This window comes from Elgaria multicarinata, chromosome 1 (genome assembly GCF_023053635.1).
Source record: "Elgaria multicarinata webbii isolate HBS135686 ecotype San Diego chromosome 1, rElgMul1.1.pri, whole genome shotgun sequence".
Taxonomy (NCBI): domain Eukaryota; kingdom Metazoa; phylum Chordata; class Lepidosauria; order Squamata; family Anguidae; genus Elgaria; species Elgaria multicarinata.
The window spans coordinates 68,262,652-68,277,689 of NC_086171.1; the positions used below are offsets into that span (position 1 = coordinate 68,262,652).

General features: G+C 39.7%; 1 protein-coding gene across 1 annotated transcript in view; it reads left to right on the forward strand.

The window, feature by feature from the left end:
- Nucleotides 1-15,038, forward strand: part of DPY19L1 (dpy-19 like C-mannosyltransferase 1) — a 64,701-nt gene that overhangs the window by 14,751 nt on the left and 34,912 nt on the right. Inside the window, exons 6-8 of the mRNA XM_063129698.1 lie at nucleotides 5,235-5,292; nucleotides 7,799-7,890; nucleotides 9,032-9,131. Coding sequence (XP_062985768.1) covers nucleotides 5,235-5,292; nucleotides 7,799-7,890; nucleotides 9,032-9,131 — 250 coding nt within the window. The remainder of the gene's footprint in view (nucleotides 1-5,234; nucleotides 5,293-7,798; nucleotides 7,891-9,031; nucleotides 9,132-15,038) is intronic.

The window sequence follows — 15,038 nt, forward strand, 5'->3', positions numbered from 1 at the left end:
TTGATGTAGAAATTTATTCTGGTGGCTGAGCACACTGGTGATACTTGAGTTCTCTGAATAGTTATGCTGGGTTTTCATTGTTTCTGCATGACCTCATGATCTTTTGTGCAATTTGTATCTTGACCATTTTAAACTTTAACACAGTAAAAAGTAATTATTTATTTTAAATTGTTATGATTAATGGTATCCATAGTACACGTAGTAACTAGATGAAAAAATACCAATCCTTCTCTTTGATTTCTAAACATATATTTTTAATGAAGTGGAAAAATAATGTCTATATTGATTGCTACTTTTGTTTCTGTCTGTTTCTAAATATGACTCCCCCCCTTTCCCTCCCCTTCTTCTCCTAATGAAGTGGTCCTTAAAATGTGGTCTGGGAAGCACTGTTATATTGGGGATCACCAGTAAAAATAATAGAGGGAAATGCTGAAGAGCTTGTGAATTCTTTAGTTTCCACCACCCTCATATCAGCTTAAAATTTAAAATTTCATCTGGATAGCAGCTTTCCTCTTAGAGGCTAGCTGCAGGGAAAACCTTTAAAGAAAGCACCAGCTATGTGCATGCTGCTGTCCTATAGCTTTGTTGGATCACAGTCATAGAGGACAAATACAGCTGGGAGCCCTACCATAAGACGGGAGAGGCTGCTGCAGAAGGACAAACCAGCCACGCTTCTTCCTCCCCTCCCCCCATTAGAATTTCATCTGCACAGATGGGTTTCCCTGAATCCCAGCCAACCCTTAGGTAAAGAAGTCAACAAAGAACTAGCAAACTGGAATAGTTGTGCTCAGTTCAATAAAGTTTGCTGGTCTAACTTGTGTGGGCAGCTGTTCCTATTCAAGATGTTAAGTTAAGGGAACATGTTTCACTCTTCCATGAAATCAAAAGTTCCATGAAACTTTTCCATTAAAAGTGCTTACCTGTACATTTCAGGCCACAGGTCCTGTTGACTCTGGAGGGTTAGCCCAGTTAAAGGCACCTGGGCTCTCAACAATATTAGCACCAAATCAGGGGATAGCAAGGGTCAGTTTTATTATTTATTTATTTATTTTTATTTCTAGCATTTCTAAACTGTTTTATCTGCTAAAAAGCCACGAAGGCAGTGTACAACAATTTAAAATGATAAAACCGTAGAACAATTTAAAAAAAGCACATGGTAAAAGCATTAAAACATGAAACAACATATTTTTAACTCCTAACTTGAGAAGGTGTCAAAGAATATGAGCATCTTTAAGGTTTTTTTTAATGAGATGGTTCTCATAAACAGTAGCCTCGTGTGGCGCAGAGCGGTAAAGCAGCAGTTACTGCAGCCGAAACTCTCCCCACGTCCTGAGTTCGATCCCAGCGGAAGCTGGTTCTCAGGCAGCCGGCTCAGGTCGACTCAGCCTTCCATCCTCCCGAGGTCGGTAAAATGAGTACCCAGCTAGCTGGGGGAAAGGTAATAACCGTCGGGGAAGGCAACGGGAAACCACCCGGCGATAAGGCCTGCCAAGAAAACGTCAGCGAAAGCTGGCGTCCCTCCAAGAGTCAGCAATGACTCAGTGCTTGCACGAGAGGTTCCTTTCCTTTCCTTCTCATAAACAATAATTTAAAGATTATGAAAGTCGGGAGTAAATTGCCCACTCTGTGGATCTTCTAATGCTTTGTTGGCGTTGTAATCAAATATTTTACAGCCACAGAGATGAGCTCTGTGACACAACCTGCCCTCAGTTCCATTTGCCTCTGCTTTGGGTCAGCTGTCCTCACTGACCCACAAGCTTCAGCCCCTATATTCACCAGGTAGAAGAAACACGCAATATGCCCAGTTGGTTCCCTTTACCCACGCAGGAGAAGTACCCAGGAAAAATGAATGCTATTGGTGGTGCAGAAAGATGAACAACACATGGTATTTTATATTTTAACAATAAACAAATTAAAGTTTATTTAATACAAGAAATGTTATATAATCATTATATAATCAATCATTCAGTTCTTGGTCTTACCCTGCTTACTTTATCCCTTCTAATTCCCACTAATTAGATGTTCCTAAGGGTCTATCTCCCATCTCCTATCTCTTAACCAACTAACTGTCTGCTCCTGCCTTTTATAAACACATTCTCCTCACAAACACACACACGCCCCTTCCAGCTTTCACTTACTCTCTACCAAGCAACCCTAACTTTCCTGGTTCTATCTAAGCCAGCAAGCACATATGTACATTAATACAGATACAACATGCAAACCTTGTGATTTTGTCACAAGCACCTTCATACCTCATCTATAGTCTACAGAAGGAGGCTTTCCCCACTGAATTTTTTGTGAGCTATGAAAAGGCTATTTTTATAGTTTGTGTGCACAAATAAGGGAAAATAATTGTTTGCCCATTCAGAATTATTATTATTATTAAGAGGGCAGGAAGCATTGTTATCACTTTGAATTGGCTTCATATCAACACATTGCCATATATGATTCAGCTATGTGGCAGGTTCGTGCTGCTGTCACACTGACCACAAGATTCCCAGTTGATAATATTGTGTGAAGATTGAATTAAAAAACAGTGCAGAAATCACTGATTGGCCAGAAAGTACCACATAAAAAGGACTAAAGGGGAACTCTTTGCTCCACTTCCAAAAATATGTGTGGAGGCAAATATCCAGAACAGCAGAAATGGAGATCCATTCTGTTTGCATCATGGCAATTTAATGATGCCATCCCATACATGTTTAGACAGAAAAAAAGTCTTACAACTCCCAGCATTCCCCAGCCACTATAGGAGTTATATGACTTTTTTCTGTCTATGCATGTACAGGCTTGCTCTCTAATCGTGTCCATACCCCACAAGCTGCAGTTCTTGCTTGCTTAGTATAAGCCCCATTGAACTCAGCGGGCTTCTGAACGAGTCCTTTGGTAGAAGCATATCTGTCAGAATTTGTGAAATTTATTCTGTGTCTTGATTTCTCTGCTGAGATTATCACTGATTATATTAATGAAGGAAACGTTGCAAAGCTAAGAATTTACCTACGCAAATAAATTATGGGTTTAATTCCCCTTTTTAAACTAGTTAAATGGAAATTTAAAGATGACAGACATGCTAGGATCTTTAAACGCCATTGCAAAATAGGTATATGAAATGAAATTAGCCCAGTGGACATTTATAAACATTATGAATTTGATTTAAATGTATGCACTGTAATTCCAAACGGTTAATAAGCATGTTAGAACTATTTTTAAATGAAGTTTCTAATAATCCCCTAGATGGCAGTGTTGAAAAGCAATTGGCTGAACATTTTTTGAAGATAATTGATTTGAAACCAAAATAGCTTTAAAAATTAATTTCCTCTATATTGCATGCATATATATATATATATTCCAAGTCAGTTCTAGATTGCCAGTAAAAGTATATCATTTCAAAAGGAGAGACGCTCAAAAGACTTCACAATACCAACAGTTTTTTGCAACTAGGAATGTAGTGCCTGAATTTGCTCCTCCTCTCTCCCAATCCCCTTTCCTTTTGTGTCATTTTTTTAGATTGTAAGCCTGTGGGCAGGGACTGTCAAGAAATATTTTTGTAAGCCGCCTTGAGAGCCTTTTTGGCTGAAGGGCGGGATCAAAATGTTTAAATAAATAAATAAATAAACACACACTTGTGAACCACCCAGACAACTTCAGCTATTGGGCAGTATAGAAATGCAATAAATAAGTGTGACTGCAACTGTCAGCATTCTCTCGTAGGCAGAGAGAAAAATAGCTACTATAAAAATAGCTACTGTTGTAAAATACCTACTATAGTCTGCAAGATTTGGTTCAACACATCAAGAATCAGGCCAAAATGCATTGGAAACTAGATACACTTTGTGGTTCTTGCACTGCATGGGTATAGTTTGGCTTAGTAAAAAAGTAATGTGTTTTTGACTAACAACACTTATAGTGAAATCATTGGTTATAGAGGTTTGCAGATGGCCCAATAATAAAATAAATAAAAAAGTTTTGTCCTTGTCCTGAGAAATGCCTCTTTGGCAAAAGCCCAAGTCTTCCCTTAAATCTCATACCGTGTTGGTAAAGTAACTGTTAAAATTGGATATAAATGTTTGGTTCACTAACGCAAATACTGGTCCCTTTCTTCTACTGCTCAGATTTCCCCAGTGGACAGGTCTTTTTCTGATGGTAGTCTTGAGGAGAGGGTTTTTGGAGGGGATGCAGTGGGTTATAGTGGGGAAGAGGGGCAAGAAATGTCTGCTCGCATAATGTTTGGATGATGTCATATTAATTTGTTAATTTCAGTTCCATTATTTTGCCTGACACAATCAGCTGGTTTGGATATCACAATAAACCATGGTTTATCTTGATGGAAATGAGCCTCAGGTTCATACCCTTCCCCTCTCCTCCAGCACAGTCATGAAGTGGAGATCAGAAGCTTTGTTTTATATTAATCACAATTTAACCTATCGAAGGTAATAGTCCTGAATACAAATTACTGCAAGATTTCCTAGTTCAGTATATGGGTGAGGAAGCACGTGAGCCTAAGTACCACTCCTGATCTTTCCACATAAAGAGATGTGTGGGCACAGGAGAAGTTAACATCCAAAACCCAAAGGGACACAACACAGTAAGGAAGTTCTTCATCGTGGTCTCTATGCACCACACATATGGGCTCTGCGCCTGCGCGGAGACCCGAACCGGAACCTTCTATAGCTTAGGGAAACGTTTTTGGCAGGAACCCCTCCCCCACGCTACTGCGCATATCCCTGGGGTTCCCGCCCTTACCTCAGTTCTTCGTCGTCCGCCATTGTGCAAAGACCTCATAACCGTTCCTCTAGCTTTTCTCTAAAATAATCTTATTATTCTTCAAACCCTTATTATTCTTCAAACCCTTATTATTCTTCAAACCCTTCAAACCCTTTAAGATATCTTTCTACTCCTGTAAACTGAGGTAAGGGCGGGAACCCCAGGGATATGCGCAGTAGCGTGGGGCAGGGGTTCCCGCCAAAAATGTTTCCCTAAGCTATAGAAGGTTCCGGTTCGGGTCTCCGCGCAGGCGCAGAGCCCATATGTGTGAATGCATAGATGACCACTCGAAGAACTACAGTTACAGGTAAGCAACCTGCATATCTTTATATATGTGCAAATTAGAGGGTTCATGTAAACTTCTATTATCGCTCATAAAGTAAACAATATTTTTATTTTGTAGCCAAAGTTTGTGAAGTTGTTACATCTAAATATTGTATCTATTATATTTCTTCTTCTTTCTCCCTTAGTGGTAACAGATTTGGAGGGCTACTTATAGTGGCATGCTACTTTTTCAACCATGGGGAGGTAGGTCTCCCAGAATTTAAAATCTGTTTGTAACATGAAGTCACACCATTTGCTTTTCAAATGGATAATTTTGTTAAACCTTGCAGTAAAATGTTAAAGTTTAAACATGATAAATTGCTGTTGAAAAGTTAGGTTGGATGTCCCCAAGGTTGTTGGTTAGTATTCCCTTACTTACACAGCTTCTTAGAAAGTTCATGTAATGTGCATCCTAATCCTATCCAGATTTACTTGGAAGTACGTCCCATTAAGTTCAGTGGCGCTTGCTGCCAAATAACTGTGTGCAGGATGGCTGAGTACTGATTTAACTTTCTGTGAGCTAAAAATATCATAGAACAAAATTGGTTGCTTAGTGGGACAGTAAAAATTATGACTGTTAATTAGTTTGGTCATTGCATTCTTGATTAATTTAAATAAGTGGGATCTGCAAGAAAATGTTGCAGTGTGCAGTACTCCTATTCAGGGCCCTTTTCCAGGGTATTTCATTTACATTCATCTTACCTTCCAGTTTTCCTTCCTCCCACCCCAGTAATCTCCCAGCATTCCACCCCTGCTCAGTCCTCATTGGACTGTTTTGAAGGGTGCCCCTACCCCAGGGATTTCTGTTCTAATTTTTGTTTTGGTATTGTTACAAACCTTAAAGTTTTCCCAAGCCTGCTGATACCTCCTGTGCATGGATGGTGCCATTTTGGTTACATTAGTATATACAGCTGGGACCACAGCAGTAAAGAAAAACTGGAAAAGAGGTTGGGGAAGCCCCTAAATAGCTTATAGTAAATATCTTGGAGGTGGGGATTAGGGTTTGAGGGGATATATGCCATGAGTTTAAAGGACTCCCCTCCCTGCACCATTCAATGCTATTTCAGAAGGGAAGAGAGGGGAAAGGACACCTTTACCCTTTCCTATTTTTTCAGAAACCTCCCAACAAAGCACAGGGTTTGGGGACTGATCCCTGAAACTGAGCAAATATAAGAACTGTATAGCACATCAGTGGAAGCTTTGAGGAAGGTGGGAAAGAAAAAATGTCTTTATGCCCCTCTGTGAGCCCCGAACAATCCTGCAAGGTTTCTGATCCTCACTGCCTGTTGGGGGCTGGGATTCAACATTATATTGTGGGCCCCACTTGTTTCCTATCCTAAATTAATAATATTACTAGATTACCTCTGTCAACAGCTGACATTCACAACTTGAAAATATTTCCTTCTTGAAAGCTAAAACAACCTGTATTTGCTATTTTTTGCAATTAGAAAATCCTGAAAAGCAGAATTTGAGCTAGTTTGGACAAGACACTAGACCATAGTTTAGCATGTGCATTGGACTTGTGCATTTCCCCTTCCCTCTTTTGCACACAAGAGCAGATGAAAAGCTTATGGTTTCTTTTTTAAACTAACCGGAGTTTCATATTATGTACCAACTTGGGTAATTCTAGTTAGCTCAAACAAGCCAGGATCTAACCATGGTTTATTATGCTGGCATGTTCACTAATTAGAGATCACCTTAACCAGAATTCTCTGAGTTTGGTTGTAATGGAGAATTCTAGGTTGTTTAAAATCAGAAGTGGATGCTTCTGGTCTCCTTCTACAAACGCGCACCAGAGGAGGAGAGCTGGGGGTGGGGACATTGAAAAACCAGGTCTCGCCATGACCCAATAATATGTAACACTAATCCTTGGCTTTGCAATATGTCTGAACCAGGGCCCTGTGTGAACAAATGTTGTCAGTATTTGACAGAAATTATCTTTGCTTGGTAGCAGTCTTATGACTTACATTTTATTTTTGCTGTATAAATATGGATTCAACTGAATGTTTCCATACAGAATTTAAGTTAAGAGTGCCTTATCTTTGAAGTACCATCTACTAGTCAAAAATCTGAAAATCTGATTAGATTTAATCAAGTTATACCTGGAACTGAATCTGGGAGTTTAACTTTTGTCCATGTTTATTGGATTGAAATTAAATCTCTCATTAACTATCAATATGAGGTAGTCCTGCATGCCTGTGGCCTTGGAAGGCATGCATTAGTTGTTCTAGATTAATCTCAGTTTCAATGGCCTATGTGAGCAATACTCTGTTTAGACCTTAGAGCCTGGCTGAATTGGTGGGAAATATGGAACTAAAAATGCCAGAAAGAAAAGAAGCTGCAACATTTATCTGTAGAGTAATAGGAATGTAGGGGATTTTTCCATTTACAGTACCCTGTGTGAATAAGGAAAGGATTTTACCTTTACTACTTCCCATCATTGCAGTTCTAATCTCAGGTGAATATGACAAAGTAGATTATATTTGTCAAAAAAAGAAAAAAGTCAGTTGTTTTTCAGCCTCATTTTAGTGTGTTTATTCTTCAAGCATATTCTTCTGTTCTTAGAGTCTTGGAATGTATGAACTGCTGGTGGAACTTTCCACAATTTTAGTATCACTATCTATAAACAGTCCTCGCATATGCATTGTTTTGAAGGGGGGAAACAGAAGTATTGAAACATATAGTGAATTAACCCAGTTCTTATTTCTAGAGTACTCGTGTGATGTGGACTCCCCCTCTTCGTGAAAGCTTCTCATATCCATTCCTTGTACTTCAGATGCTGTTACTGACCTACATTCTCAGGTAGTTTCCATTCCTTCACTACTTAAATATGAAGAATTACCCCCATACCCAAACAAGGTATTGATTAATACACTTTTATCTCGTGCAGAACATAATATTACATGTAAAATACTCTATTTTTAGCTGTATTTTCACTTGTTGTATTGCAGCCACCTAAAACATCTGGCTACTGCAAGACTGCACAGCATTCATGGTTCTTGTTCTTTTTATTTTTTGCAGTTTTCTTTTCATCTTACATATCAGTTTGGTTAATATTTGATTGAATTGATTAGAGAATGGATAATAGTTTGCAGTATTGAAAGCAAATAAATAGCAGGCAGAAACACACACCTGTCTGTAGCTTATCATTCTTGGGGCTCATGATAGGATTGCATCCCCCAGTAAAGGGTTTTGCTAGATGTGAATCATTTATCCATATACAGCAAGGGAACAAATACATTTTGCTATTGCTATTTGTCCAGTGGAACCCCACTTTACTGGGAGAAGAAGAAAGATAATATCTGATGCGGCCAAATACCAGGTTGGCCTGTATACAGGATCTTCCTGAAAGTGCTATCTCGTCTCCTCTTTCAATCTAGGGATGAATAGTGGATTTAGGGTGATCCTGGATGCATCTAAACTCAGTAAGTGGATGAGTCAGAAGTTACTTCCTACCTCTGGTAAAAGGGGTAGGTGGTGAGGGTGTGTGTGAGCCTGAGCCTTGCTCCTTGTCACACAGGGTGGAGAAGATAATATCTGACAAATGTTAGATGAAAATGGTATTTGTAATTTCAAGTGTTTTTTTTTATTTTCTGTGTTGCTACAGTATTTTTTGTAATTAGAAATATAGCACACATAAGGCATTTTTATACCTTTCTTTTGTACAATGTAAGCTTATGGTGTCTTGTTTTGCAAATCTTTTGAAAACATAATAATGTATAATACTAATTGATAATTCATTTTTGATATTATATCAAAAACACCATTACTGAGGCTTACCATTATTGAGGCTTATCCAAAGCTTCTAAAACTGTACTTTTATAGTGGTGACAATTTTAAGTGAAAATTCAAGACAGATTGGAATAATTCGTTCTCTGCTGCTCTTTGCATGAATAGTCCTAATATTGTTGAACTTACTGCTCTTTTATTCTTTTTCCCCAAGGACTCAGAATGTTAATAGAAGAAGCCTGATTGCACTGTCTGTTTCTAATGTTTTTTTCATGCTTCCGTGGCAGTTTGCTCAGTTTGTTCTTCTAACACAGGTAAGATAATTTAAATAAATCTGACAAATTATAATAATCCATATATCCCATTTTTAAAAATATTTGTTCAAATCAGTGTATAACGATACAGAGTTTATACATATATATGTAAATCCTCAGCATTCACTAAAATTTGCACTGCAGGTCCAGTTGACAAATGTGCCTGCTGATTGTGGTGTGCTTCATTAGTTCCCTCCATAGTCACTCTATGATGGTTGGTGGGTATTATATCTGTATACTTGAGCTCACAGTGTTTTTGTATCGCATGTTGGACATACATTAAAAGAATGTCAACACTGCCAAGTCAAGTTTTATAGTAGCAAAAATCAAGAGGAGCATGTGATCTTAACACTGTAATCTGTCTTTGACAAATTTGCGATGCAGTAGTATACATACTCACTTGGGAGTAAGTCCCATTGGTTTCAATGGGTCTGACTTCTGCATAGATTGCACTCTTAAGTTTCAATTTTATACCCATTTACATACAGATAAAAACAATATTTCTGAAGGAAGAGGCATCTTCTTCTTTTCTTTTAGATGGTGCTCATATGTTGTTGTAGGCATCATTTTAGAAGAAGAAATGTGTGAAAGAAGAAAAATTGCCTCTTGTTAGATGATGCTTGCCACCTGCAGGTTTTATATGCATTTGTATTTTTTAAAAATATGTCTGATTAATTGAGAGTACCTTTTAGTCAATTACTTTTAGATAGTTTAATCTAAACTATTAATTGATTAAACATTGCATCCCCAATTAGTGCATAAAACATATTATGCAGAGTGTATTTGGTTCGTGAAATGAATATTGGTAGGTCTTTAGCACTATTTCTCTGTGAGTAAATTATTTAAAAAAGTAGAAGCTATAAAGAAGAATTCTAAATATATCATCCTTTTATAACTTCTGTTTATTTCAGACATTGGACAAGTCTTGTCTTAAAACTCAGACCTTGTCACCTAAATATCTGTAAGAGTTATATAAACATGTGGGTCACTAATGCAAATACCAATCTCTTCTACTTCTAGCTCTATGAACAGGATAGGCCTTTTCTTGAAGGTCACCTGAAAAAGGCTTTTTGGGGTCACCAGTGGCTACAGTAGAGAGATGGCAGCACATGATCCATGATCAACCCCCTCCTGTGCATTCACTTCAGATGAGCGAAAATCCCAAATGCCCTCAAAAGGGGGAAGTGGCTTAAAACCTTGGGGGCTTGCACAATTGGGACCAAGTGCCACAGCCTCTCCTAGATGGGAGACACCTAAGCCACCAGCAAACCCCTGTTCATTTACTCCAGAAGAGCAAAAGTCCCAAATGCATCAAAAAGGGGGAGATGCCTACAAAAACTTGGGGGGGGGGGTTTGCAGGATCAGGATCAAACCTAATAGCCTGCCTCCTCTACACTGCTGGCTTGGTTCCTTTAAGGTATTCCCAATCAGTAAGCCAGTGAACAGCAGAGCGGCAGCTGTTTAGTCTGCTCTTGCCACACAGCTCTGTAGCCAGCCAAAATAACCCACTGTGACCACCACATGACACAATGACCTATGATGGGTTAAATAATCCACTCTGCAGACTGTGGGTTATCAGAGTGGGTTATTCTGGGCAAATAAGCCATCATGGGTTAAAAAAAACTCCCACCAGATGATATAATAACCCATGATGGGTTAATTAAGACATTATGGCTTAATTAACCCATCATGGATTATTATGTTACCTGAACCCAGTCATTGTCTGCATGGCTCATTTCTTGGTATATACTGAAAAGCTATTTTTAAATATCTGCAGAGACACAAAAAAGAATTTCTCATAAAGATCAATGAGAAACCCAAAATTTTAATGTAGCTGGGATCAGGTGCAAGACTGTTTACCCCATACAAACAAACAAAAAATTGTGAGAACCACTGCAACCACACACAAAACCAGGCCCAGTGAGGACTGAGCATGCTAGGTTGGCATAGAATGCTAGGGTGACCGTATGAAAAGGAGGACAGGGCTCCTGTTTCTTTAACAGTTGTATTGAAAAGGAAATTTCAGCAGGTGTCATTTATATATATATGGGGAACCTGGGGAAATTTCCTCTTCATCACAACAGTTAAAGCTGCAGATGCCCTGCTCTCTTTTCTATCTGGTCACTCTAGTATAGCTCCTGCAGCTTTAACTGTTGTGATGAAGAGGGAATTTCACCAGGTTCTTCATATATACAAATGACATCTGCTGAAATTCCCTTTTCTATGCAACTGTTAAAGATACAGGAGCCCTGTCCTCCTTCTCGTATGGTCACCCTAATGCTGACAGTGGGGGGGATGGGGTGGCTGAAACCCTAAACAGAAGCGCTCAACACTGCTTTCATTTTAGATTAACCGCAGTTTGTTGTGACATCTGTACCAGGACAAACTGTGGTTAATTTTAACTATGGTTAGTTGAAAGAAGCCAGTGGCTTCATACACTGTGTTTTGAAACTGGCTTGTTTCAATAAAGGGGAGGGAGTAGCTGGATAGTCCCCAGTTTGCTGCAGCTTATTCTCATAATGATAAACAATGCAATAGCATTATGCAGCCATTGAGGGCTTTTTAGGTTTTCTGACAAATTAAGTGTATTTTCATATGGAAATTCAAGGAATGTTTGGCGATGCACACAAGTCCATCCCTTCCCATACACCTACCAAGGGGTGACTCCCAAATGCTTCTCATTATATGGCACCTTGGACACAATCATGCATATGCACCCTAGAAAAAACATTTCTTCCCATCTGCTCCTAGCTGAACATCAGGTATTGTTTTTCCATTTTTTTCCTTCTGAAATAGAGAAAAAAGAAGATCTACGTTATAATAGTTAAATTAAAACTCTTTATAGAATGAATTCAGTGTTCAGATAAATATAACACTCTATAACCCTTTTCAGGCGATCCCCTCCATAGCAATTGTTTGGAAGGGGAGAATTGGGCTGTGCCTGCTGATCTTACCTCACTGTTGTATCCCTGGGAGCCTCACCATGACCCCTTCCACATACATCCTACTCACATGTTAAGGGGAGCATATGTAAAGGGAAGCCTCCTGTACACTCATCAGCCTTCCTCATGATTCCTCTGATTATGCACATAATCACACATAAAAAGTAGGCTTTGCTTCAAGGCAGGGGGAGTGCAGGTGCAGTACCACTCTTTCCTCCATCTGATTATAACTGCATGAAGGAAAACGTCAGAAAAAGGTTTATATCTTCAGCATTTAAGATAAAAAAAACCTCAGATCACATCAGGCCAAACAGCTGAGCTTTCTCTCTATCTGGTTTGAACAGTCTGGCTACACTAGTCCAGATGTCAGGACTTGCAAAGAGCTGTGAGCCTCTCTCTGTTTATTTAAATATTGATTATAGGAAAAGTTACAAAGCTCCAATATTGACCATAGACTCTTGATACTGATAAAGGAATTATACAGTAATAGAGATGAGGTTAGAATTGGTTTGAATGGTTCTCTAACAGAAGCTTTTAAAACAATGTGTGGAGTAAAACAAGGATGCCTCTTGGCTCCCACCCTTTTCAATATCTATGTTGATCTGGTGCCACAGTTAGCTCAAGTAAACTCTCCTTCCCCAGTAATTTTAATGTATGCAGATGACGTAGTATTTAACTCTCTCCCGCTCGGGTCTGAAAAATCTCTTAGACACATTCAATGCTTACTGTAAATATGAAAATTTGGCAATAAACTATTCTAAGACTAAGATAATGGTTTTTGGTAGTCATATATCTAGGCATAGGTGGGTTTTAATCAACGTATTGTTGAACAAATCCATTCATTTAGCTCTTTGGGCATTCTTCTCAGTGAGTCTCTCGTGTGGAAAGGGCATAGAGGCAGTGAAACTGAAGGCACAGACAATTGTAGGGGCTGTAATGATGTTTATTATAATAAAGGGGTCACTTGATTGAAACTGCCCTAAAGATCTTCAACAGCAAAGCAATAACCCAAATGCTTTATGGGTCTGAAATTTGGGGGTTTGACAATGCCACTATTAATGTCCTGGAAATTGTGCAGAACATTCCCCCCCCCCCCCCCCCGAAAAACTCTCTGCCATTCAGAATCCCTGCAGCTATTTTGCATAATGAATCTGGATGGCCATTAATTAGGACAAGAATAGAGTGTGCTCAGTTAAAGAATTTTAAATGAATTGCTACCTTGCCAAACGGATGCCTTCCAGCTATGTGTTACCTGGAAAGGAACAAAAATTATTATTGGAATGTGCTATTCCAAAAGCTCCTGCATAGCTATTACTTTCCTGAACTGAAGTCTGCCCTTGATATGGGTAAGAGTCAACTAAGGGACTGGTTATTTTGGATAGATACTAGGAGGGATCTGCAACTAATTAAAAACCTTAAATTAAAATTAAAAATGTAAAATTAAATTTTTTCCTGGTGGGTCCCTCTTTTGAAAACGGAACACTTCAGAGCCAGGTATGTGTCTAAACTGAGACCTTTTTTCCGCTAAGAAATACTTTTATTGAACTGAGATTCCAAGGCCTTTGCTAGACCTGATGGAAAATCCAGGGGAGACCTTGCGTTATTCATAACGCAAGATCTCGCCCTTATTCACACGCGAGCCGTGACGAGCTCTGGAGGAGAGCCGTCGCAGCTGCCATTTTTTTTTTACTTTTAAAGCGGCGGCAGCAGCACAGGAGCCAGGAACGGTAAGTAGGGTTTTTTTTTTTTAAAAAAAAAATCTCCTTCCCCCTTCCACGATCTCCCCCCCTGGCCTCATTCTCCTACCCCCTCATCTGCGATCTCCCTCTGGCCCCGTTGTCCTTACCCTGTCCACGATTTCCCCCCCTGGCTCTGTTTATTTATTTATTTATTTATTTATTACATTTCTATACCGTCCAATAGCCGGAGCTCTCTGGGCAGTTCACAAAAATTCTCCTTTCCCCCCCCATCCGCGATCTCCCCCCGGCCCCGTTCTCCTTGCTCACGATCTCCGATCCATCCACCCGCCCGCCCGCCTGCCAAGTCTGATCGCCCGCCCGCCATGTCCGATGCCCCCCTGCCTGCCCGCGATGTCTGATCTCCATCCCCCCCTGGCTCCGTTCTTCCCCCGTCTCCCCACCCTGCCCTGATGGCTGCAGCACTCCTGTGGAGTGCTGCGCGCCTCTGCCGCTTTTCCCGGCTACTCGCAAGTAAATGCGGTAGTCAGGAAAAGCGGTGGAACGGGCTACACGCCCGAGACCGCCAGAAATACCGGGCCAGAAGCAATGCCGGTTATCCCGGGCCAAGGGAGGGTTACCCCTGCCTGAGCCCGGGATCCCCTGTACGTCATCTGGACACACAGGGGCCTGGCCAGGGCTTGTACCAGGCTAAACCCTGGTCTCGCAAGGCCCCAAGTTATGCCAACTGCAGTTCTGGATGGATGCAATCACAAGGTGCCATTTGAATGCAGATTATGTATCTGTGGCCAACATCAAGTGGAAGACATTGTTCACTACATGTTAATTTGTCCTCTGTATAGAGACCCAAGAGAGAGATTCCTGAAACCCCTTTTAACACATGGATATAGGAATGCCCTTGTAGAAATGGTTCATTTTCTTTTGAGTGATACTGTTATGTGACACATAAAGTGGCTTTGCTGGTTCTGGCACCAAAAAAGATTAAGAAGAGAGAACTAGACAAAATTGCCATAAACTGCTTTGGAGATTCAGACTGTTAAGTGAAAGCTGAGTCTTAGTTATGGCAAATTCTAAGTTATCTGTATAATTTTCTTCTGTTCAAAATATTTGTATTACTGCATATATGTAGAAATATTTTGTTTTGATGTATTTGTCATTGCCTTTGGCTAGTACAGTAAACTTTGAATTCATTTAAATATTTATTTTAAAAACAAGAAACTGGTTACTATAGGTAAAATAATCTCATATTTTTAATCGTGGTTTTAAGG